The 23,802-nt window shown below is 35.9% G+C and overlaps 1 protein-coding gene across 1 annotated transcript; it reads right to left on the bottom strand.

Annotated features, from left to right (window-relative positions):
* Window positions 1-209: 209 nt before the first annotated feature.
* LOC149530386 (uncharacterized) lies at window positions 210-21,867 on the bottom strand. Its single transcript, XM_089811106.1, has 6 exons — window positions 21,629-21,867; window positions 15,514-15,638; window positions 1,422-1,600; window positions 1,168-1,315; window positions 859-1,018; window positions 210-738 (listed from the first exon to the last, which is right to left on the bottom strand). Exons 1-6 carry the CDS (start codon window positions 21,642-21,644, stop codon window positions 647-649), a joined length of 720 nt encoding a protein of 239 aa, XP_089667232.1. The 5' UTR covers window positions 21,645-21,867; the 3' UTR covers window positions 210-646.
* Between the last annotated feature and the right edge of the window lie 1,935 nt (window positions 21,868-23,802).

Below are 23,802 nucleotides of genomic sequence, written 5' to 3'. Positions count from 1 at the left end.
TGAATCAAACCAGCCTCCAAGCAAATGGCAGGGACAACTACACATTCTAAAGCATAAATTCACACAGAAACCATCTTTGCATGTTCGATTGTGTCTCAAGGAAACAGAACAAGTGTAGACCACTATTTACCAAGTAGATTGAAAAGATAAAATACTAAGCAAAATGATTAATTTGTAAGATCTATATATTAATAATAAAACAATGGAGCTTAATTCAACATTTGACTAATCAACTTGATATCCAAATTAATGTTCACAAATAGCCAACAGCTTTTAGAAATGTGGGCATCAAATTTTGCCATGTTTCCAGGCACACAGAAGAACCATTTAGGACAATAGCTTGCAATCCTAATACAATACTTTTATAGATAAGCATTCCCCTGTATTACAACAATTAACTCACTTGCTCGGGAATATCCAGAAACCCCTCAACTCTAATCACAAAGTTCAAACATAGATTTGCTTTGTCTCAAAAATTTGTTAAAAGAACCCACAAAGGCCATTAAAGAGAATCTCCCTTGTAGATAATAAATTGACTCATGGTCGACACTTCTGAAGCTGCCAGCCTCTCCCAACCAGTTGAGGTTTGGGCTCTTTAATCAAGAGAAATATAATTAAATTGGCTGTGTAGAACAAAAAGATGACTTCACATAAAATCATATTCATTCACATCATCATAATGTCCAGCTAACGCATCATCATCTTCCCTGTCAACATGTAGCTGTTTTTTCTTTGCACCTGCAAAAATCATGTCGACGGCTTGTAAACATATGTACCAGTATCATGCATGTCTGTATGGCTGTATGAGTGAGAATCTTAAGCTTATAAAATATTTGGATAGGAAAAGATGAAATTTACCTGTCTTTTTCTTTCCAGCTGCAGCTTCCTTTTCAGCTTTCAACTTCTCATTTGCAATAACAGTAACGGATGATGCTACTTCTTTAGCATCCCCTGCTTTCAGTGAAGTCATAGCATTTCGCATGACAGCTTTTAGGAGTGTTATATAACAATAACTTTTCTGAAAGACAACATAAACTAGAATGAGATTATATTAGCAAAAACTACGCATTGGTAGGATGAATTACTAGTTCATCACCAATCTTAACTGTGACACAGAAAATACTGTTTACCCTAATCTAATTACTTAAAAGAGTACACATTAAATACCTCATATGGCCTCAATTTATGCCCAATGAGCTCTGCATATTCAAGAAAATCTTCTTCAGATTTTGGAATAAAGTTGTCCAATGACTTATCTCCACTGCTTTTACCAAATAACTCTGTTGTTGACTGGTAGTCAGCCTCCTCGACAAGTCTGTTGATGTGAAGCATGACTAGAAGGTTATACTTACAGGTGTAATCATGCTGGATAACAGCACCTAATGATGTTATTGAATGAAATTAATCATGATAGTGCCCACCTTTGTTGTCGAAGCTTCTCTGCCAATGGATCTGCAAGCTTTTCATCCTGCACTTTTGCAGATTTTCCTTTCACTGCAGTACCTTTATTTTCCTCCTGAACTTTCACACTTTTAACCTTGCTTTCAGTAGCCTTCTTTTCAGGTTTCCTTGCTGTAGGGGCTGAATCAGGCTTTACTGCCTAGAAGAAAAATAAAATCAGATCCACCATCAAAATTAAGAACTTAAAAGCATTGCCAGCAAGAAACATCAAGTACAAATGCCATATACATTATAGTGAAATCCAGAAAATAAAATGAAATTGTAGTCAACCAGCATCTTATGAATAGTTCCACAGATCTGGAGATATGAATCATTCAATGAGCCAGCAGTAATCTGTTTGATGTTCCAATATTATAGTTGTTTTTCAAAAGTGCCTTTGCTCAAATAATCCACATCTATTTGAGATCTTACCCGTTGTATTAATTATCCATTCACCTGATTTTATGTACATGAAATGCTACCCCAATGTGCACCAATTACATAACCCTTAATCAATCAATATAAATATAATTATACCAAAACACTATGAAGTCAAACATATACCAGTCCATAAATGGTAGGAGCGAAATGTCACCCTATATCCTATGCTACTATAGGAATTACCTTGACTGCTTAAAGAACTGTGTTCTAGTTTGGAGAGGCAGGCAGGGAACATGTAGAAATATAAATGAGTTAAAAGACCAGGAACAGGAGCAGAGACCATGAAAAGGCTGAGCAGCACTGGATCAACTTAAGGCAAAAAGAGAACTCAAAAGACACTCTACAGGAAGTGCAGAAATTCACCCAAAAGTAAGGAAAGATGCTAAGCTTTGTAACTAAAATTCCCAAAGGTGTAGAAAGATGCCCGAGCAAAGGAGGAAAAATCAGAGAAGATGGGGAGTGATTTGTATGTGATCTAACAAGAGCAAGTATTTCCAGAGAGATTCCTGGTATCCAAAGAAATGCACCGTCTGGCTCAATATGGAATTATTGGTAAATCCATAGAAGCATAGCTCTCAATGCATAAATGAGCAATTATTGGTAAATTCATTGAAGTAGTGCTCAATGCATTAACCAAAATGGTGGATCTTGCCTGAGACGGTGAGAACTAAAATTAGATTTCTGGGGAAAGTAGTTTCCTAGCAAATTTCAGGCAGCAGCAGATAGAGAAATGGCTGCTAGAGGAAAGGGGGTTGAATGTTGTTTTAAATTTTGTAATAGAAAACTAAATTGAACTCCAAATCTTTAAAAGTATAACAATGAACCTTGAAAAATATAATTGGGTGGCCAAAGAAGGACAGGTAATTCTGGGAGGATGAACAACTATGTTGATCCCAGATTCTTGTAAGGCATGCTTATTTTACAATCCTCTTAACTTCACTCTTGAGAGAAGGAAACTGCAAGTATTGGTCATGCTTGAAATCTTTGGAAAGGATCATGTGCAGGAGCCATGAATAGTTAGAGGACATTACAACATCATCTCAAAGAGCCAAGGTGGAACGGCAACAGGGGTTCTTGGATACTTAGAGCATGAATACAGGATCGGCTATGGCTATTTCTCAAAAAAGAGGACGACAACAGCTTTTCAAAACAAGAACACTGATAATGTTTGCAGATGTAATGTATTGTTTTCAGTTTCAGATCTGAAATATGTTTGTAATAGGTATATATGCTAAATGATTAGATGCATAATAGAGGAGAAAGACTTCAAACGTGAGAAAAATGATCATGAATCATATAACAATGACATATTGCAAATGATAAACTCTGAGTTCAACAGTCATAAAATTTACTGTTATCAGTATTGTATCAAAGTTTCAACCTGATTATGTATTGAATTAAAGATGCTGAACAAGCTGATTCACAAACAACAAACCAAAACAAAAATCAAAAATCTTAATCAAGGTCCTTAACTATGATGCTCTGCACTGAGTACTGATACTTGGGTACATGGGCACGCATCCCAGGGGTGTGGGTGCACATACCCATGCAACATAGCAGAGAACTAAGAAGAGAAAAAAAGGGAGGGGTGGTTGTATTATCATATTATCCTGAAGTTCCCCATATTTCAATGCTTTAGAACTAAGTTACCGATCTGGGTGCGAGAGTCGTGTGTGTGGATGTGTGTAAACTATTTGGGGGGATGCGGATATGTGTGTGTGTGTGTGTGTGCGCACACAAAGAAATGCAAGAAATATACAAAATTAAATCATTTGATAGTATGATATTTCACCAATACATATTCAAAATTTCAAATAAATAATAACCAATAATTGATTATTCAATAAAATTATAAGCCATATCATATACGTCTATGTTCACAATTCCAATGCAAATCAGAAAATCATCACAATTACAAAATCAAATATATTTCATGATTCAATGTTCATCAATCTGAATCAGAATCACATGCATTGACAAAATATAGAATAAAAAATTGTTACTTACACATGTTTCAATAAAATATAGTTGGCAAAAAGGAATAAAAAAAACAAAAATTGCGCATGGACCTGTGGAGGCGTCCGGATGTGCTCGGGTGCCCTACAGGTGCTTGTCAGGTGCACATCCCGAGCACCCAGATGTGCATTGAAGGCACCCAAACCCATATGAGCGTGGGTGCCCAGCAGGAACTTGCCTCCGGACCAGCACCCACAGGGCACTCGTCTCCAGATCAGCACCCACATCCGAATCCAAATCCAACGCATGGGGTGAAGCATCGGTAACTCTGGTTTAAAAGAAACATTAATCAATGAGAACCAAAAAAAGGTGGGTTCACTTCATACAAAAGAAAACAGGGAAGTGTTGTAATATGGAGTCTAATTAGACTCAGTTTATTTTTTCCTGCTTTTATTGATGTAGTTCCCCCCAATTTTCTCTACGGGGGGTTTGGGGGCAGCATCCCAAGGTGGGGTCAAGAGGCAACATATTTTAACACTAATTTTGCAACCGACATAAGTTTTGCTAAAATGGCTTAGGGTTAAGGATTTTTCGTATGATAATTTAGTAGCTTCTTGCAGTGGCATTGAATTGCAAGGGATTGCAGACTGTAATCAAGTTGATTCACTGGATATTTAGATTGGACTCTCTATTTGGTGGACATAGCCCAGGATTGGGTGAACCATGTTAAATCTTTGTGTTCTCTTGTTCCAATTTGTGTGTGTTTTTATTCCCATGGCTATTTTATTTATTAGATTTGCATATAACTGTTAGATATCTGTCGTTCAAGCACTTAACAGCATTTTATACACTTTTGTTGAGCTTGTATTGGAGAACAAGTAAAAATATAACAGAGAAATAATATTTCTGTGGTTCTTGAAATCTATCCTTTGAGGATAATTTAAAAAAAGGTTAGGGAATGTATTAAGTTTGAACATCCGTCTTTTTGAAGAAAACTAGATGAATTGGTCGAAAACTAATGACAAAGGCTCTACAAAATTTCTGTCAATCTCAAACGCTGAATGATAGAAAACTAATAACAAAGGCTCTACAGACTTTCTGCAAATCTCAAAGGCTGAAGAATGCAAAAACAACAATCTAGAGAAGGAAATTAAAATAAATTGAAAACCTATTCCAGCAAAAACAGAGGATTGAAGCAGAAATAGCATATAGTCAGAAAGGAAATCTGCAAAAAAATCAAGCTATAAATATAAAAAGTTCTTGTAGTGTCTTCAAGGAGTGCTTATAAACGAAGAACACGTTGGATGCATGGCTGTAAGGTTCACAACAAAAAAAACAATCACTCATCTGTAGAAATTGATAAGAGCAGCAGCAGCAACAAGATTAAAAGATTCCAATCATCAGCAAAAGTGCATACATGTAATGAATGCCTTAGAGGACACCTAATCTCTTTACACGAATCACTGTAAGCAGAAGCCAAATGTGATGAAATAGAGGCTCCAAAATCAGATTGAGAAAAGAACCCAACAGTGAACTTTCTGAAAAAGGCAACCAATTATTTAAGAGTTTGGGCATAGTAGGAGGGAAGCTCTGGAAGTGTATAGGGAGAGAAGAAATATTAAAAGAATAAGCACAACCTTTCCTCCTGTTGGTGTTTTTTTAACTATTGAATAACAAAGGCTCAATACCAAAATAATAATACTCACAAATCTAAGGATTAGCTACATCCTATTAACAATTATGCTTGCATATTATCTAGAACCAACTTCAACAAAACCAGGACTGGCTTTCTACTCTTTAGGTTCTGCAAAACCAAGGTAGGTATACCTAAGGGATAATTCAGAATGAATGTTGTTGTATGAGAATTTTATTAGTTTCATTATGATTCTCATCTTATACCTCTAACATATATATAGTTGATTCATTTCTTGTCACTTTAAGATGATATGTATCCCTTATAAGTAGATTTGATCACAATTCTTCTCAGATTTGCAAGTATTTCTAACCATAGCAGCTAACTAAAGCTAAAATGTTAAATGCAAACAAGTGCTAACCAGCTTTGAAACTCTTCAAACAGTAAAATAAAGGTGATTTTGATTTTAGACTCTATGCTTATTCATGATCTACCTATCTGTAGACTGGATTAATTAGATCAGTGCCTATTCCATTGGGATTCAAAGTCTACTCCAATTTATAAATCTGATTTGTTGCATTACAACAAATATTATCAGCAATTATTACTAGACTTCATTCTTACAGACATCCTTTCTATTACCATAGCAATCCCATCAAATTCACTAAAGCCTTTACTTAATTCATTGAATTAATAGCAATAATGAATTGACATACAATCTAAGCGAATTGCATTCAATTGGACAAGCTTTACTCATAAAATATCAGAATAACCAGGCAATAACAAAGGAGACAAAATTCAACAAGAACAGATATCGGGACAGCTCAATTTTGTATTAATTTTCCTTGAAAAATGAATACAATTGTAGTAAAACTTAGAATGACTAGACCCAAGGATCATATGATATCAATGTATTCTCAAAAAATTTACAAAGAAGATACATCATGAAGTTTGCTACCATAACTGAACCGAAACATACTTAGTGTAAAACTAAAATTGTATCAAAAATCAGACCCTTTCTCTAGCCTTGGGATCTCACTTATATAATGTGAGATGCAACAAGCTTTAGGCATAAAGAACTGACAAGTGTCCTTTTACAAAAAGTATTTACATTTAACTGTCACAAAAAGACAAAATTGTGTGTAACAAAAAGACTTATACATCATAATATTCTTTTGGTAGGCCCTCTTTTGTTACATCTTTTGGAAAACTACAAACTCCATAATTTTGACCCTTTATTCATCTGAGTCTTCGGAGGAGGTGGCTATCAGGCTTAAAAGTGACGTGTTCTATTCTATTGCTTGCAAGCTTACTTTAACTCAAGGGTTCTCATTGTCCTCATCATGAACTATTAGAGTAACAGTTACATATGCATCTTCCTCTACCCCATTATCTTCTGCCATCTATTCTACAGACAAAAATTGTTCCTTCCACTCGTTGAAAGTAGTGTCATCAGGCCAATCAAAATTTAGGATTTCCCTTTGTACAGTTATGACAGAATTTCCAACTGCTTCCATCTCAACGAGGTCCTTTCTGATGGCTTTATAGAATAACTACACTTTAACCAATTCTTCATTTGTCATTGCCCATAGTAAATACCCAATTTCATTTACAACATTATTCATTCTTTGGCAAAATATCTCATCCAATTCCTTTTTCCATTCTTCCTTTCCTTTTATTCTATCAACCTTTTGTAGAGCACTAGGAAAAAGGTCAAATTTCTCAATTATGTACTTGGAGAAACAATTTGTTATTCTTTTCTAAATAAAATCCCGCTTGTCCTCAAAATCCTCCAGCTTAGTTAGCAAAATCAAAAATCTATTCTATTTCGTGACATGGCAGCTGGAAAACAAATATGCACATAGTAGTAATATCATTATTTCTTTCAGTCCATTTCTATACAATAGGCATCAATGTACCTTCATCTCTTTTTATTTCATTGTTGATAGCTGCAATTCTTGCCAACTGATCATAAAATGTTGGCCATTCAATTCTATTTATTAAATACATTATAGCATGCCTTATTTTTTCTTCATATTGATTATTTAACTCTACATGCATTGCATACAATTTATTGTTCTCTTCCTCAAATTCCTCTGCAGTGTAGAATTCAGGCCTCTATGGGGTGTCTGGTATCTCAATGATGGGGGTGGATTTGAAAGGTTCGACTGGTGGCCGGGGATATACAATTCTTGGCCTGCTAGATTCTCCAACCTTTATTTTCCCAAGCTGCTTATCCATTTGAGATACTTGATTTTCAAATTATTGTATCTGCTTACCCCTTTCCTCATATGCCTTTAGCACTTCTTCAACTTTGGCATTCAGTTCCAATAATCTATCCTGTTCTTGTCCAGACACCAGATTCCCAAATTTCACCACTTTTGAAGCCATTCCAAAAATTTGCTGACTACTTACTTCACCAGCCCTATATACTGTAAGAGCACCAGTATGTTCTGCACTAGAGATTTCCTGCATTTTGGTTTTGTCTCTCTTCTCAATTGAACAAATTGCTAGGGCTTGGTGATCATCACTGAATTTAACTCCCCTATGTGCCTGTAGTATCTCTTCCTCAGTTTTATACTATACATCTTTTTCTTTCCTAACTCAGTCAAAGATCATAGCATTAGCTATGTCCCACTCAGGCAAAATTAGGACCCTTGACTGCTTAACTAATTGCCTCCCCGCCTCAAGTGTGAACTAGGCAAAATCACTCAAAATTTTGGCTTTTACCTCTTCCTTAGTAATAGAGTCTGGTTTACCAGGTTGCTACGCTTTTATTTTCACATGTTTTCTCAAAATTTCCCATATTTTTTCTCCACAAAATTGTGCAAATGCCCTAGATTTAACAAAATTTTCATCATCAATAAATTTCTGTGAAACTTGAGCTATAATTGGGTCTATCTCCTTACCTTGATAATCAGCAATTGTAAGGTCCAAGGAGGGTACAAGAGGCTCTTGAGGTACTCCTCTTTCCATGTCTGCAGTGGTAACAATTACATCCCCTTCTCCACCAATCTGTCTCAACTACTCCCTTAAGGATGCTTCATCATCTATTCTGATTGGGGTCTAGCTTGGGGAGTACTCCTCTACACGAGAAGAGGATCCTTGTTCCAACTTCTACCTCTTTGGGGCACTAACTGCAGGTGGACTCTCTAGCCTTAGTCTTCCATGAGGGGGAACCTGTTGTACGTGTTGAACCATCACATATCCTACCCTCTTTTGCAATTATACTGACCAAGAGCAACTATATTTCTGCTGTTTATTCTTCTCTGTACCTCTGCAGCTCTATCACGATAGGCTTTAACATATGTATCCTTCTTTTCATTCACTGTTTGCATTATTGCAGCAAAGTTATTCATCAACACATGCATTTTAGCTCCCCAATATTTCTTATCTTTTAAAGGATCATAATCAAAGTCAAATGCATTGATGAATTCCAAAACTTTGTTGAATACTATCCACTTTTCTTTCCTAACCTCCTGCTCCTGTAAAGAGAAAATATTTCTAATAATATCTTTAGGAAAGTATACTTGTTGTATCATACGAGCAGCTTTTGTTCTTTCTCTCAAAAGATCATAAAATCCCTCTAGATCAATATATCTTGCATGGGATTCTGCCATGTTGTATCTATCCAAAAATAAATTGAAGTGCCTCCATCCCTTTTTTACAAAAACAAAATCATGGGCCACAGTGACTGCTGGGAAAAAGGTACCTTTACCTTTGTTAATCATATCTCTCTCCTCTATGGTTCCAATCTGCCACAATAGTTCAGCTATCCCTATCTTTAATGGTACATGGAAAGGCAGTACATGAGGTTTTCCCAAAAAACCATACACTCTTATCACTGTAGAAATGTTATATGGGATTACATCCCCCTAATTGTGACTAACCAAGAGTCCTTTTGCATGATCTTTGGGTCTAATTAATTCTAACAATGATTGTGGAATTCTAATGCTATCCCCTCTCAAAAGCAATCTAAGCTTAGATGCAAAATACCTGTAAATCTCACAAAACTAGCATTTCTGGCCTCCGAAGTCATATCAACGCTCCACAATTGAACTGGATTCTTTTCTCCATCCCTTGTCAATTCTAGTTCCATACCTTTAGAGAAAAAGGTAACTCCCTTAAACAGACATATGAGCATGAGCAATGAATACCAACAAAAGGGTTTGTTTACCTTTCCTTGTGATATCCCCACCAAACCATTATGAAATTTTTGTGCAAGAAAAGTGGCAAAATCAAGAATACTGCTCATTCCGAATTGTAATGTTTGAGCCATGATAAGAACAATAGAGCCTTTGATGTGTTCCTCCTCATCCATCCCCAAAATTTTGCAAAGGGTGAAATATAACACTTGAGCCCTAAGATTGAAATATTTCCTCATTAATGGCTCTGGAGTACTGGCTGTAACCAAGGGTAATGTACCAATCCTAGCAAAATGTTGTTGCAGAGGCCCTGTCCTTAGGTACATTCTTTGTGCATCATACCTTGCCTGAAGGTTATCCATGTCAATGATCTCATGCACAGCACGGTTAGGGTTAAGGTTGAAAACTTCCCTAATCAATTCAAGAGAAACCTTAAAAAGATTTTCTCCAGCATAATTCTTCACAAATCTAGTAATATGATCATACTTCTTAGCCAAATCAACAAGTAGATCACTGTCAAAGAAAACCCCAAGGACTACTAATTTCCCAATGTCAAATTCCCAAACATTGCTCAAAGGGGTATCTAGGTTTCTCTCAGCAAACCATTTTTTAAATAATTCCAATCCTCCCATAGAAACCTGGGCATCTCTTACCCAATTAGCTCTATCATAAAAACCCTCTGCTACAACTAACCTAGGGTTCTTTGGAATAAGCTCTATCCCCTTGATTATTTCGTTTACAGACAGTGGGAATTGTTCAAGAAAATCATCATGTACGGACCTCTTAAGGTAATCAGTTTGTCCAGAGAATTGCTTTCGTGAAGGCATTTTTGAAGACTTTAAACTTTCAGAACACCAATTTCTTAATTTTCACAAGTTGCAGATCACTTACCCGCTGAATTGTGCCTCTTTTCTGTAGAATTTTCGCTGAAATTCACTGAGTCACCTAGTAAAATTCTGTGCCCTAGCTCCAGAAGTTCTTTGTGCTTTGATAACCTTTTATAATTTTGCGGTTCAATAATGGTGGCTTTGTGAATTATATTCATGCATTGAGATCACACGAACGAGCTCTGAGCAACATTAACTTCCATTAGTTGTTATTTCCATGTTGCTTTCAAATTTGAATCTCATTCATTGATTTTAGTAGATTGGACGGCCCTAATTCAAAAAAGTAGAATTGCTTTATAGCTTTAAAGATCAGGCCATGTGTCGAACAGGCGCTTCCCCGCATTATTTAAATCTCTTGCATTTTGATAATGCGGGCAAGCGCCGGCCGTTGATCTTTCCTCAAATCAACGGTCATGAGAAATAAAACAATTTTATAGCAATATATGAAAAAGTGTAATACAACTGGCATAATAAATCTTCCAACCTGTCACACATCAGCCCATCTTGGTTGCAGTTGGTCCCGCTTTGCCACGTGTCAAGTTAGCGCTTCCCTGCATTGCTTAAATTTCTTGCAACTTGAAAGTGCAAATAAGCGCCAACCCTTGATCTCAATAAGATTGACGATCATACTATTTTGTTCTGCCATAACACCCAATCAACCGTATCAACCAATAGAAAATCTCCACGTGAAGCAATGCATTCTGACAAACTCCACGCAAGCAAGTTCCTTATTATCTTCTGAAAAGGTGGGTCCCTGATGTCACATTTGCCACGCGTCAGGCTGGCGCTTCCCCACTTTCTCTAACCAGTGAACACTTTTCAAAATGCGGGCAAACGCCAACCATCGATCTCTGAAAGATCAACGGCAGAATAGCTTAAACCCTTTTGACAATCTGAGATAAAAGCGATGACATCAGTGAGGACACATGTCAATAAGGCGCTTACCCGCTTTATTTATCTGCCATGCAACTTCACCAAGCGAGAAAGTGCTATCCGTTGATTAAGTCAAGATCAACGGTGGAGCCAAGCGATGTTATTGGAAACCATGTCAGCCCAAACAGCTTATGGAATTTTGACACCTGTGATATGGAAGGAGAACGGTTGTTAGCAATGTTGGTTTATCTCGCGGAGCTAACATCATCATGGACACGTGTCCACAAGGCGCTTCCCCGCATTATTTAAATCTCTTGCATCTTGAAAATGCGGGCAAGCACTGGCCTTTGATCTTGCACAAATCAACGATCACACAAACTTGTACCCTTATATTGTCCAGTCAACTATCTTGTCTAATAGGATATCACCTTTTAAACAAACGTGCTCTAATAAGTCTAATAGTGGCACAAACTGCAACATTAATTCTGAGAATTTCTGCGCCCATGACATCATTTGCAACTTGGCATATATGTGTCGTGTTCCACCAATGAATGTGCTTCAATTTAGCAAGGCTTTACAACCTGACATGACTCAGCGTCCTCCTCAAAGCTTGGTCCCACTGTGCCATGTGGCACATTGGCGCTTGCCCGCATTGCTTAAAATTCGTGCATGTTTGTAATGCGGGGAAGCACCATCCATCGATCTTACCAAGATCGACGGTGAATCAACAGTGAATCAAAATCTCCGCTCATTAGGATCCAGTCAGCCTTGTCAACCAATGAAAAACTTGTTGTATGCTCCAGCACATCTAACAAGTGCCACGATAGAACATCATTACTACCTTTTGATAAAGTGGGTCCATGACATCACTATGTGCTACATGTCTTGTTGGCGTCAAGGCGCTATGTCGCTAACGGTGAAAATTTTTCATTTTTCGATCACGACATAGCGACCTCTTTAAGGCTTTAGAGATTTTGATGCTGAGAAAAAATTTCATTTCCACCATCATCACCGCAATCAATGCTTCTAACAAAGCAATAAAGTCACATGACCAATATTAATGGCAAGAATTTAGGCGCCCATCTGGTTCATAATCTCCCATCTTCCTCACTTTCCGACAAGGCAGTATATCACTACTAGCAAGATCCATAATTTTTTCGATCGCGAGATAGTGACCTCACGAATACAAATGAAATCCGGCACCGGGAAAAACTTGCTAATCAATTATGAGTACCATAATTAATACTTCTAACATAGTAATAAAAATGCACATCCTCAATACCACTTGGGAACTTTTATGGTCCCCGGAATTTTCAAAGGCCGCCATCCTCTATATTTTCCGTTAAGGCATTATGTCGCTAACGGTGGGATATAAACTTTTTTCAATAGCAACATAGCGACTCATCAGAAAAAAAAGGAAAAAGGCACTTGGGGGCACAAAATATTTAAACGGGACATGGAATATTCAAGTTTTGAAACGCTTTGCGCCTAAATAAATTTAAAAGGAATGCAAGACTTAGGGTTTGACAAATTTTTCAAAGGTTATTAAAATGCAAGGCCAAAGAATCAAAAACCCTAATCAAGCAAATAATGAATTCAATTCTGATTTTTAACCTAGGATTTGGAAAAACTTATTTTGTAAAAATCAGACCAACACCTCCCTTACTCCCCAAGAATCAAAATGTGGAATACTTGGATGCTTGTTAGTTCTTACCCAATTGCATCATGCAATACTATCTACAAGATACAACAAAGGTTGCACTAGCATTCAGATCAATAATCTGTTTGAATAAAACCATATCAAAACAGAAAAGGAGGTTCATAAAAAGTAAAAAGACACAATAATATTGGCAAGCTAAACACTACTAAAGTTCATGACAAGATGAATTAGGTTACTCTGTAAAGGAAAAGTTTATCATGGAACTAAAACATATCATAAGGTTCAGGCTTTATGCCTAAGCCTAAGCCTACTCCATCCCCTAACTGAAACCTGCAAATTCCAGCCCATTTTCCATCTCCACCATGTCAGAAGCACTGAGGAGAAGAATGCTTTTTAAACCTGATGAGAAGACTGGTACATTAACAAAGTTCTCATCATAAAGTAAACACTAGACAGCCTATATGGCCAACCTAACATGCAAATAAGAAGCGGGCTCTGGAACATGTGTACATAAGGCAGAAGAAAAAAAATAGCAGGGTAGCTTGTTATGTCCTGGGTTCATCCATACAAAAACCATAAATACATACAAATTTGCAGCCTAAAACAGACACTAGGTTCAAAATAACCATATAGTACACATGCTAAATAAAACTACCATAAATAGTAAATACTCCAATTCAAAATTACCTTACAGTACACAAGCTAAATAAAACTACCATAAAGAGTAAATACTCCAATTCAAAATCACCATATAGTACACATGCTAAATAAAACTTCCATAAACAATAAATACTCCAGTCTTACTTGTCATATTTAAATGTCATGATAGATGTTTGTTGATATGCAAAACAAATAGTTTAATATTATAATTTAACATTCTTTATGAAATTATTATGAGTTGTGAGTCACGGTTTTTATTTTAATCTGCAATCTATGTTTATCCAATTACCATCTGGACAACCACTTTCTCGAGGCACACAAATTTAGTTTCATTTAGACCAGTTCCACATTTTCTTCTTATTCAAAAAACTCAACTAGTTATTGATCATGCCAATAAGATAGAACAACGCCAGGTAATGGTTAATAAAATTGTTCTATAGTTTTGGAAAGTGATTGACTTACAATCAAGTCGAGCACTCAAAACAGCATAATTTATTAAAATGAAAGACCCAAAAAAAATGTTTGTGGAAACTTGTTCAAGCAGCCAGACTGGATTGAACTTGCTATAGCAAAGCACCAAGCAGCACAGAGCATGAATTATAGTGAGACATTAAAGCAGCCAATGAGGTGCTTGAATCTTTTTATCACAATTTCCTTTCAAATTTTGCATCTTTCATTCTTGCAGGGCATAATACTCACAAAATGTCAAAACCCATGAAATGTTCTTGTTTAGGATTTTATGTAGTCAATAAATGAAAAAAAATTCACTGAAATGCATGCCTCTATCTGTGACATAAATGTATTGGAATTGCCAGATCACTGTCCAGATCACCTAAGTTAACGTTCTGTCAACTAAAACCTCTTCTGATAAAAAAATTATGACTCCAGTTACAGGACATTTCATATTCAAACAGCCTAGTTTCCCACCAATCGGACAGACACAATTAATCAGCCACAATTTTTAATTTCATGTTTTCAACCACAAAAACAATGCTTGGCAACAAAGTCAAGAAAAATGGGATTATGTGAAGTTTAAGGCCTTCCAACTGCAGGTTCAGAAGGTTGTCCACCACCAGAGATAAAATCAACAATTATATTTCTTCAATAGTGCAACAATGACTTGCCCCAGATTTTCTTTTAGAAGTTTCTGGCACCGATGTCAATAGTTTGTGAAAAACAACCACGTGTAATTTTTTAGAAATAATAGGCATGAGATTTACGATAGTACTGGTAAAAACACAAGCATAGTATTTAGGGCACCAGCTGCCACAACTTCAACCTAGGGCACAGAGATGATTATTGCAGATGCATTTGCATTCTTTTTATTGATGATGTGCACCTCCATTGTGTTTCCCCATCAAAAAAGAAAATATTGTTTGACAAGAAAGAGAGGGAACAATGTCTATTTAAGAAATACTCACAATTCACCAAAGCTTAAAGGCACCTACTTTTAACATTAGATGAGCATGACATATCAACTAAAGAGAAAAAGAAAACGAAAACTAAACTAAACCAAATACGAGCTTCTCCCACACTGTTATGTTATCTCACTGCCTCCCAGTTTAACAGTCCTGACTAGCAATTGTTTTGGTTCACATTTGTGAAAAATCCATAGAGTTTCTTCGAATTTTTCTTTCTTCTTTGAAATCTAGCAGAATTAAGATGATCAAAATACCTTTTGTCAAATTTTCCACTTCTCACTCAGATCAAAGCACGCTCTACTAGCTTATTTCCTATAATAAATTATGATTTAAGTGATGAATTTAATAATGCAGCAAAAAGATGAAAAGCTTTAATTATAGAGAAAAATACTCTTACTGGAGCAGGATTGTCTTCGTCCTCCCAAGACTCTTTTACTTCTTCTTCTTCTTCTTCATCCTCCCACAGGCTTTTTGGCTTCTCCTTAGCAATTACCGGAGCAACTGGCACAAAATCATCAGACTCTGCCCATCGTTTGTAACCAATTATTAATTCAAATTTGGTAACCTATTAAAAAAAATTGACAATCTAGTACATTACCAAAAATTCTAACATTGAATTAATGCATGTATGGGAATACAATATAATAACTGAAAATGGGAAACCTAAGTTTCAACATACAATATCAATGATATACACATCTTAGCACCATCCGTATAAAACCAGTACTCTAGAATCTAGACCATAGATATGTGATAAGTATCAACAATATGTATACCATAAACACAGTCACTGTTCATAATGACGACATTGCTCAATTTCAATCATTACTCCACTCTGTGATTTTCACCATTGTTTTGAAAAAAAAAAAGCAAAAAGAACAAGCAGACGTGAAAATCTTCAATTAACTAAACTGAAGCAAAAATAATGCCATCATCTGCAATTGACTAGCATGCATTTCTATCCTCAGCTCAAAAAGACATGCTTGACCATGCATGGGTAATCTATCAAAAATATAAAGTCAACCCTACCCATTTTGGCCACCATAGAAAATTCAACGTAATAAAGTTATCGAAACTATCATAATAAGCTTGGTTATAGTTCTCGTGCACATGTAGCCAGAGGTAAAAACTATCAACAAAAACAATAGGAATCACCAAAAGTGAATATCCAGCATAACAGTTCAAAGCAGCCAAGTAAAAGGATTTGCTATTACTTTGGCAATCCCAGTTACAATGAAAAGAAGTGAAGCATTGTTTCAAGAAGAGGCACAACCTCAACCAGAAAACAAGAAAAATGGGAATTCCAATTACTCTAATAGTTTCTCTACTACCTTTATTACTTTGGCCACCCAAGATGTCAAAGAAAATGAACCTGTTCTAGAGTCTGATACATCACAACCATGACAAATAACAATTATATGGGAAATAATAATACACAAGAAGTAACAGGAGACAGAGATTTTCAGGTAGAAATTTGCAAAATGAACAAACTTTTAAAAGTCCTTCCTCTTCAACATGTCAACAAGGATACACAGTATGGGATGAAAAGAAATTGACATCCTCAGTAAAAAGGTCAACAAATCATGGCCAAGAGTTGGGCACGGGCAATTGTTTGCCCAAGAAACATTCTAAGCATTGTGCTTGTGAAGGTTTTGCACTTGGAGGGCACCAGAGGAGAAGTTTAATGGAGAGAATCTTGGAATGCCCATAGACTTTTGAATCTCATGTTTAGTGGCCTTATGGAGCCAGCAGAAGAAACATTCATTTTCCCTTTCAGCTATACACTCACTTACACTAGTATTTTTCTGGATGCATTTGGGTTGATTTCTTCAAGCCCAATAGCAAGTGCTTCCAAAGTTTGGAAATTTAAAGCTTTTGTGAAAAGCAAAGTTTGTTCACAGTTCTTTTACTAACTTCAGTAACAACACTCTTGAAGTTTAGAATGGAGTGCTTGCAAATTAACGCTTTACCTGAAACTCTCCAAACTAATTAAAGAACAAAATTGATTGATGATGCTTTAACTAACTTCAGCAGGCAAACTGGAATCAAACATGAATGATTTTTTTCTCATTTACGTAAACTAAATGGATAGGCTGACCAAAACAATCAAATCATGAAGAAACCGCAATCATGGATAGGCTGGATCACCTACATGCAATCAGTGCAAGTGTTCCATTCGTTCTTATTAGAGATGGGTTCTTGTAAGCCACCACTCACAAAAGATTTTGTCTTTTGATTTTATAGTTTGTACTTGAGACTTGGATATTTGAAGTTCGAAACATTGAACATTATGATCATATCATGGTTCCAGGTTGATGCTACTTGATGTAATTAAGTTTATGATTCCATTGAATGATTGATGAGATAATGATACTCATACTTTTGCTAAATTGATAATAAATATCTATGACTTTCAAATATGAATCTTCAATCTTTGATTATTTATTTTATTTTATAGAAGTTAGACCATAGATCTTTTTTATTGTTCATTGTTCAATGCAATGTAAAACTAAACTAGCAGTAGCAATCTTGATGAACTTATGCTTCATATTTATGTCTTATATTGTTATACATCTTTTCATTATTAGTACTTAAATACCATATGTATAGTATATACCATATACCACCCATCCCCCCTCTCATCCCTCGTCGTTGTCTCCCCGTCGTCCCCAAATCTAGGCCCCTTTGTCCCCCCTTCCCAAAAACTTGTACCCCCATCCCCACGTTCCCCAGGCCGATGTAACAATGTTGCAAACCTAACAATCAAACTACTTGCCCGTCTTATTTCATTTGAACCTACCAGAAACTAAAAACACACCCTTCTAAAGATTACAATTTGACTTCCAAACAATTGCCCAAACCTTGACGGAGGAATCATAGCTCTCTTGGTATACAAAAAGATCCAATTATAAGTCAAATATATGTAACTACAAAAGAAATGCCTGACAAGAAGATAATACATACCATTTCAAAAACTTTACTTTGGACAATCACAAATAATTGAAATGTTAGTAACACAACACAAAAGTCTTCTATATACTATAAAAATGCTATTATGCATATGTTTGTTGACTGCAATGGAAGACTAGATGCACAAAACAAAAATCTACTAGGCCATTTGCTCTTTATTTTTTTGTGACAAATATTTGAACTTTTCATGATTCAAAAATTTGCAGCATTCAGCTCATAGGATTGTGGAGATTTTTGCCTACAAGAATAATATAACAAGTTAACATATCCATAGTTCATGTTGAGAAAACATATTTGATTACCTTTTATTATTTCATAAAGAATATACATCAAATTACCAAAGTTCTTGAACCTTCCAAAGTTCAAATACTATAACCATTTTTTAACAATAATAGTAAATACCTTTAGTGCACTTTACATGACAAAGACAAATGCTGCTGTGTAATTGTCATTCCCTTGTTCAGAAGCTACATAAAATTCAAATGGAGAAAACAGAAAACTAAAACCTCAAATAGATATAGAGCCTCAAAAGTTGAAAAGCTTAGTTCGTTTCTATACCTAACTTAGCAGTTTGATACATACTATCTACAAATTAAGTCATACTTCATATTGAGACAATTGATTTGACTGGCTTTAAAATCATATGGTGCATATTAATCAGTTTCCATGATCTATAAACCTGGGTGCATATTCCACATGCAAAGTCATCAACTGGCAGATTTATCTTAGCTTAATTGAAATTATTAGGCATCTACCATGCAAGAATGGAAAATAAAGAGAGCACAAAAACACCAGGAAAGACAACATATTTACTGTGGTGAAACCGATTGAAAATCAAGCTAATAAGATAAGCAAGGGTGCATATTCCACATGCAAAGTCATCAACTGGCAGATTTATCTTAGCTTTATTGAAATTATTAGGCATCTACCATGCAAGAATGAAAAATAAAGAGAGCACAAAAACACCAGGAAAGACAACATATTTACTGTAAAGAAACCAATTTCAGCTGAAAATCAAGCTTAAAAAGGTAAGCAAGCACTCACTTATATACTTAAATGACTTTTACGAGTGTGATCTTATCCTCATGAATACACAAACATGATTCCTAACCAACTGAATTCAACTGATACAATCTCTCAAACACTCTTAGCAACTTCCCCCAGCTCTGCTCTTTATCATAGTCCCAATCTTAAAGAAATAACAGTTTTATATCCCCAACTAAGGCCCTCCCAATTGCATGCAACAAATAAGAATGATTTGCAAACAGCCCACATGGACTTTCAATAGATTTACAATGCACTGAGGAACCAATGAGACCATAATAACATGAAAAGAAGGAAAAGCTAAGAGAATAGAGATGTCACTGGACACCATAGGCTGTCAGATCAACACCACAACTTCCTGCAGGTTCGTCCTTTTGCAGCCATCATGACAATTTCAAAACCGGTGCCTGTGGTAATTGGCACTTTCATCACAACCCAAAGATGATTGATTTGGAAAACTTCCTCCATCAAAAGACCTGCATTCTGATGCCCAAAAATAACTGGGTACTTTTATGGCTAACAACTACTCAATGTGGAGACTATTGAAAATTTGGCCAGTGCTCCCTTTGGGATTCGTGACAAGGGCTTAACCACCTCCTATGTACTATAAGTTGAGTGGTTGTATCGGGCATTGACAGGTCGATCTTTTGGTGCAATGGCAACTTCACTCTAACAAGTGGTATCAAAGCTTGGTCACAGTTTCGAATCCTCAAACCCTTAGGTAACACTGTGGGGGAGATTGTTGAAAATTTGGTCAGCGCTCCCCTCAGGATTCATGACAAGGGCTTAACCGCCCCCTGTGTACTATAAGTTGAGTGGTTGTATCGGGCATTGACAAGTCAATCTTTTGGTGCAACAGCAACCCACTCTAACAGAGACATTTCATGTAAAAATGCTCATTGAATCAATGATGAGGACAAAAGAACCCATCAATTGATAACATGAATTCAAGCTCGTCTTGCACTAGAATACTAACCTAAGACAAATTTTGTACACCTCCATTTCCAACAGTCCATGTGATATAAAAACTGTTGCTTGAACATATCGGAATTTCTTCAATATTGATTATCCAGGAAGGAAAAATTCTTATGCTACCCATTTTCCCATGAAGATGTGAAATGACCTCAATATGCTCCTTACTGCAGTTCTCACACAACATAAAAGACTTTCCACCTTGATGTGATGGTGTTTGTTTGTTCTCCTATAGAACATTGTCTTTCACTCGTACATGTACGTACTTCCCAAAACAATAACATGCAAATCTATAGGACTCAAGAGCAACATCTACCACTGTTTCATAAACAGATTTGGAACCAACTAAAACCTTCATTTTCCATTGCTTACCATCTAATATACCAGCACATTCTTTGATCTAACCCAACCCACAATGGTTGAAGAGTCTGTTGTAAGGCCAATTTTTATCAACCAAATATTGGGCAATTAAGTTAGATTGAGAACATGAATCAAATAATGAATCAACCTTGACATCATTTGCATAAAGTTTGATGTTGAACAATGCTTCTTTTGCCAAGAGACCAACCTTCCTAGTCGTGCAAGGAAACTTGAAATCTATTTCCAGAATTAAATTGCTCACATGGGATTCTTTGGACTTTTCCACAAATATTAGGGTTCTTCGTCCCCTTCTTACCTTGTTTGCGAGGGTTCTTTTCCAAGTGCAACTTAGAACAAAACGATTTTTCATGATCATACTTACCCTATTGGTCACAATAAAACCCGTAATTCCACTTGTTACTAGTGAAATTTACCTTCTTGTTCTTGTTCGGGCTTTGGATCCCTAATCTTCGTTGACTTATATTACGTTTGAGTCCCATGACTACTTCGCCCATCCTATAAATCACACATAACTCTCTTCGATATCTTCATAGGACAGTGGAATGCAGAGACTGCTTATTGACAGCACATTTCATGGTAGGAGCGTATATCTCTGCTACAGATTACTCTATTCCTTACAAGCATACACCGTTGTATTCTGACAAGATGCAATCATAAACCACGTTCGAAAAGACCTAAACACGGCGTTCCTAGGAAACCACAGAGACCCCTTGTTAAATCCCGTAGCACTGATTATAGCTTTAGCGCCCATATAAAGAAATTAAACTTCTATAAAAGGACAAAAATCTACCCAACTTATCTGTCTAAAAATTTAACTCCCCAACCAACCATAAACGTCAATGGCCACGCCAAACCGTGCAGCGCAATGTTCAAACCCAAGTCCCGGGAGGCAAGGGACTACAACCCTAATTTCTCAAAATATTATGTTTCATGCATGTCCAAACAATGACTAATGGGATTTCACAACATAGCAACTACTGGACAAATCAAAACGTTCATGATTTTTCCAAATTGTTCGATGATGTAATTATTCGAATGATGAAAATCATAAAACCCCCGATTAGACCTCCAGATGGTAATAAGAAAACTAAGAGGAGAAGAAATACAAATCCGCAGACAAATAAGATTTAATGGAAGAAACTCACCCCAATCGTCGTCCATTTGTTAATACGTGATGAAATCAAAGAACTCCCTGTCCGTAATTCTTTTAACGTGCCAGGAAAGGTTGTAAAAACATACAGCGTGAAAGCACAATCCAAATTCTTCATTGATTCGACTTCAAATCCAAATTCTTCTTTGATTCCAACATCCTGAAAATAATCAACAGGTATACTAATAAGCCCCAGCGAGGCCTGGCAAGGCACAACTATGTAAAGGTGAGAGTGGGATTAACGTGCTTAAATAAACATTATAACTTGTTCCCTTTGGATTTGTTAAAAACTTTTTTTTTTTTTTAAATACGTAATTAACATTCTTAAATAAACATTATTCTAAGATTTATTGAATGAATATACTTATAATTTTGCCCAAAAAATATATTATTTTCATATTTAATTAAACTCAATAAATTATTAGTAAGTATTTTTAAATGTTAAAGTAAATTCATTTTAAAAAGAGGAATTCTTTTGATCACGCTCTGCTCTGACATTATGACAAAAATCGCGAATTCATATCCCAAACCCAGTCGCCCCTTCACGAAATCATTCGCGCACCAGCAGAAAATTTTGCGGCAACCCTCTTTGGCAACCAAGAATCAATTCGATGTCCTCTCGCAATCAAAAACAGGGAAAAGTGCAACCAGCAAGGCAATCAATAACAACTTTAAAACATTTGTGCAACTCCACAACAGTTGAAACTCAAAAATTTGTGAAAATCAATCTCACCAAGCAAAAGATGGTTGGCAAACAGTGCGGAGTTGGAAAAATCGAAACCGTTTTCAGCAAAAGATAGATATCAGAAAAAAAAAAAAAAATCCAAAGGAAAAATCGTATCATCGTCAAATTTAATTTGTGGCAAATTTCGACTCCAACCCTAGCTCTAAATCTAAGAAAAATCCACTCCAAACGGATCTCCCAAAACAGCCATATAGGATTTCAAAAGCTAATGCAATCCCTATTGGAAAACGAACGGGAACTTTTCACATAAATTGGAAGGCTCCATTAAAGCAATCCAATGAGAAAGATAAGCAAATCACCAACACGGACAGAAGGAAATCGGTATATATACCTCCACACCGAAAAAGAGATCAAGCAACGCATAAAGAAAGGATTCAAGCTAGCCCTAAACTAGTATACACCGAGCCACAAACATCTGATGAAGAAATTATTATAAGCAATCCTTATAATGAAAAAAGATGGAAGGATTGCAAAGAGAAAGGCATCTATATATTTTGGAATGGTCCGTCAAGGAAGGGATCCAGTTTGATGAGCATCATTACCAAGAAATGGGGCAACAAGGTGAGTACCCTTAACACTTTTGCAAATAAAATCTAGTTTATATTATGTAGAACTAAACAAGACAAGGAAGAAATTCTAAAATTTGATAAAGTATTTTACAAAGGTCATCATATTAAATTTCTAAAATGGCAACCTAACTTCAATAAAAATCACATTGAAAGCCTAGAAGTGATTAAATGGATGGAATGCAACAAAATCCCATTAGAATTAATGGAAGAACCACTATTAAAAAAATTGGCAATTCATTAGGAAATTTAACTAGATTTGAAGATAACCCTAATAAAAAAAATAGGATTAGGGTTTTGATTAAATCTGATCAAAATCAACCTATAAACAGAAAAATTATCACAAATCATTCCATATATAAACTAACTTTTAAAATATACACAGGAGTAATCCATAAAATTTTAGATGTTAACTTGACCAAATCTCAAACTGTCAAAAACATTAAAGAATAGTTAAAAACTAAAAGAAATACAGGAACGAAGGCAAAAAGTAAGGAAACGGATTCTGCAACGACTTCAGCCTCACAAGAAAGAGGAAAATCTTCAGATCTAAGGCCCCTGGATAGTAAGATGGCAGTATTAACAATTGAAGAAAATGGGGATAAATCAAGGGAGACAGAAATAGAGGAGCAGATCAGTTATCAACAGTCACTCAACAAAATCAAGAATTGCAAGGATTGTCAGAAAGAAAAAAAGAATATAGAAGAAATGGAATCAAATATAGTTAAATTAAATAAGCTTTATCATGAAATCCTACTGATACAGAATGACCTGATCGATCAAAGTCTATTAGCAGAAGAGTCACATAAGATACATAAAGGAAAAGAGATTCAAGCATTCAGATCAGAAGGCACATCA

Source organism: Cupressus sempervirens, chromosome 11 (genome assembly GCF_028749045.1).
Source record: "Cupressus sempervirens isolate cs-2001-9-10 chromosome 11, ASM2874904v1, whole genome shotgun sequence".
NCBI classification, from domain to species: domain Eukaryota; kingdom Viridiplantae; phylum Streptophyta; class Pinopsida; order Cupressales; family Cupressaceae; genus Cupressus; species Cupressus sempervirens.
This window is presented reverse-complemented; position numbering and strand designations above follow the sequence as displayed.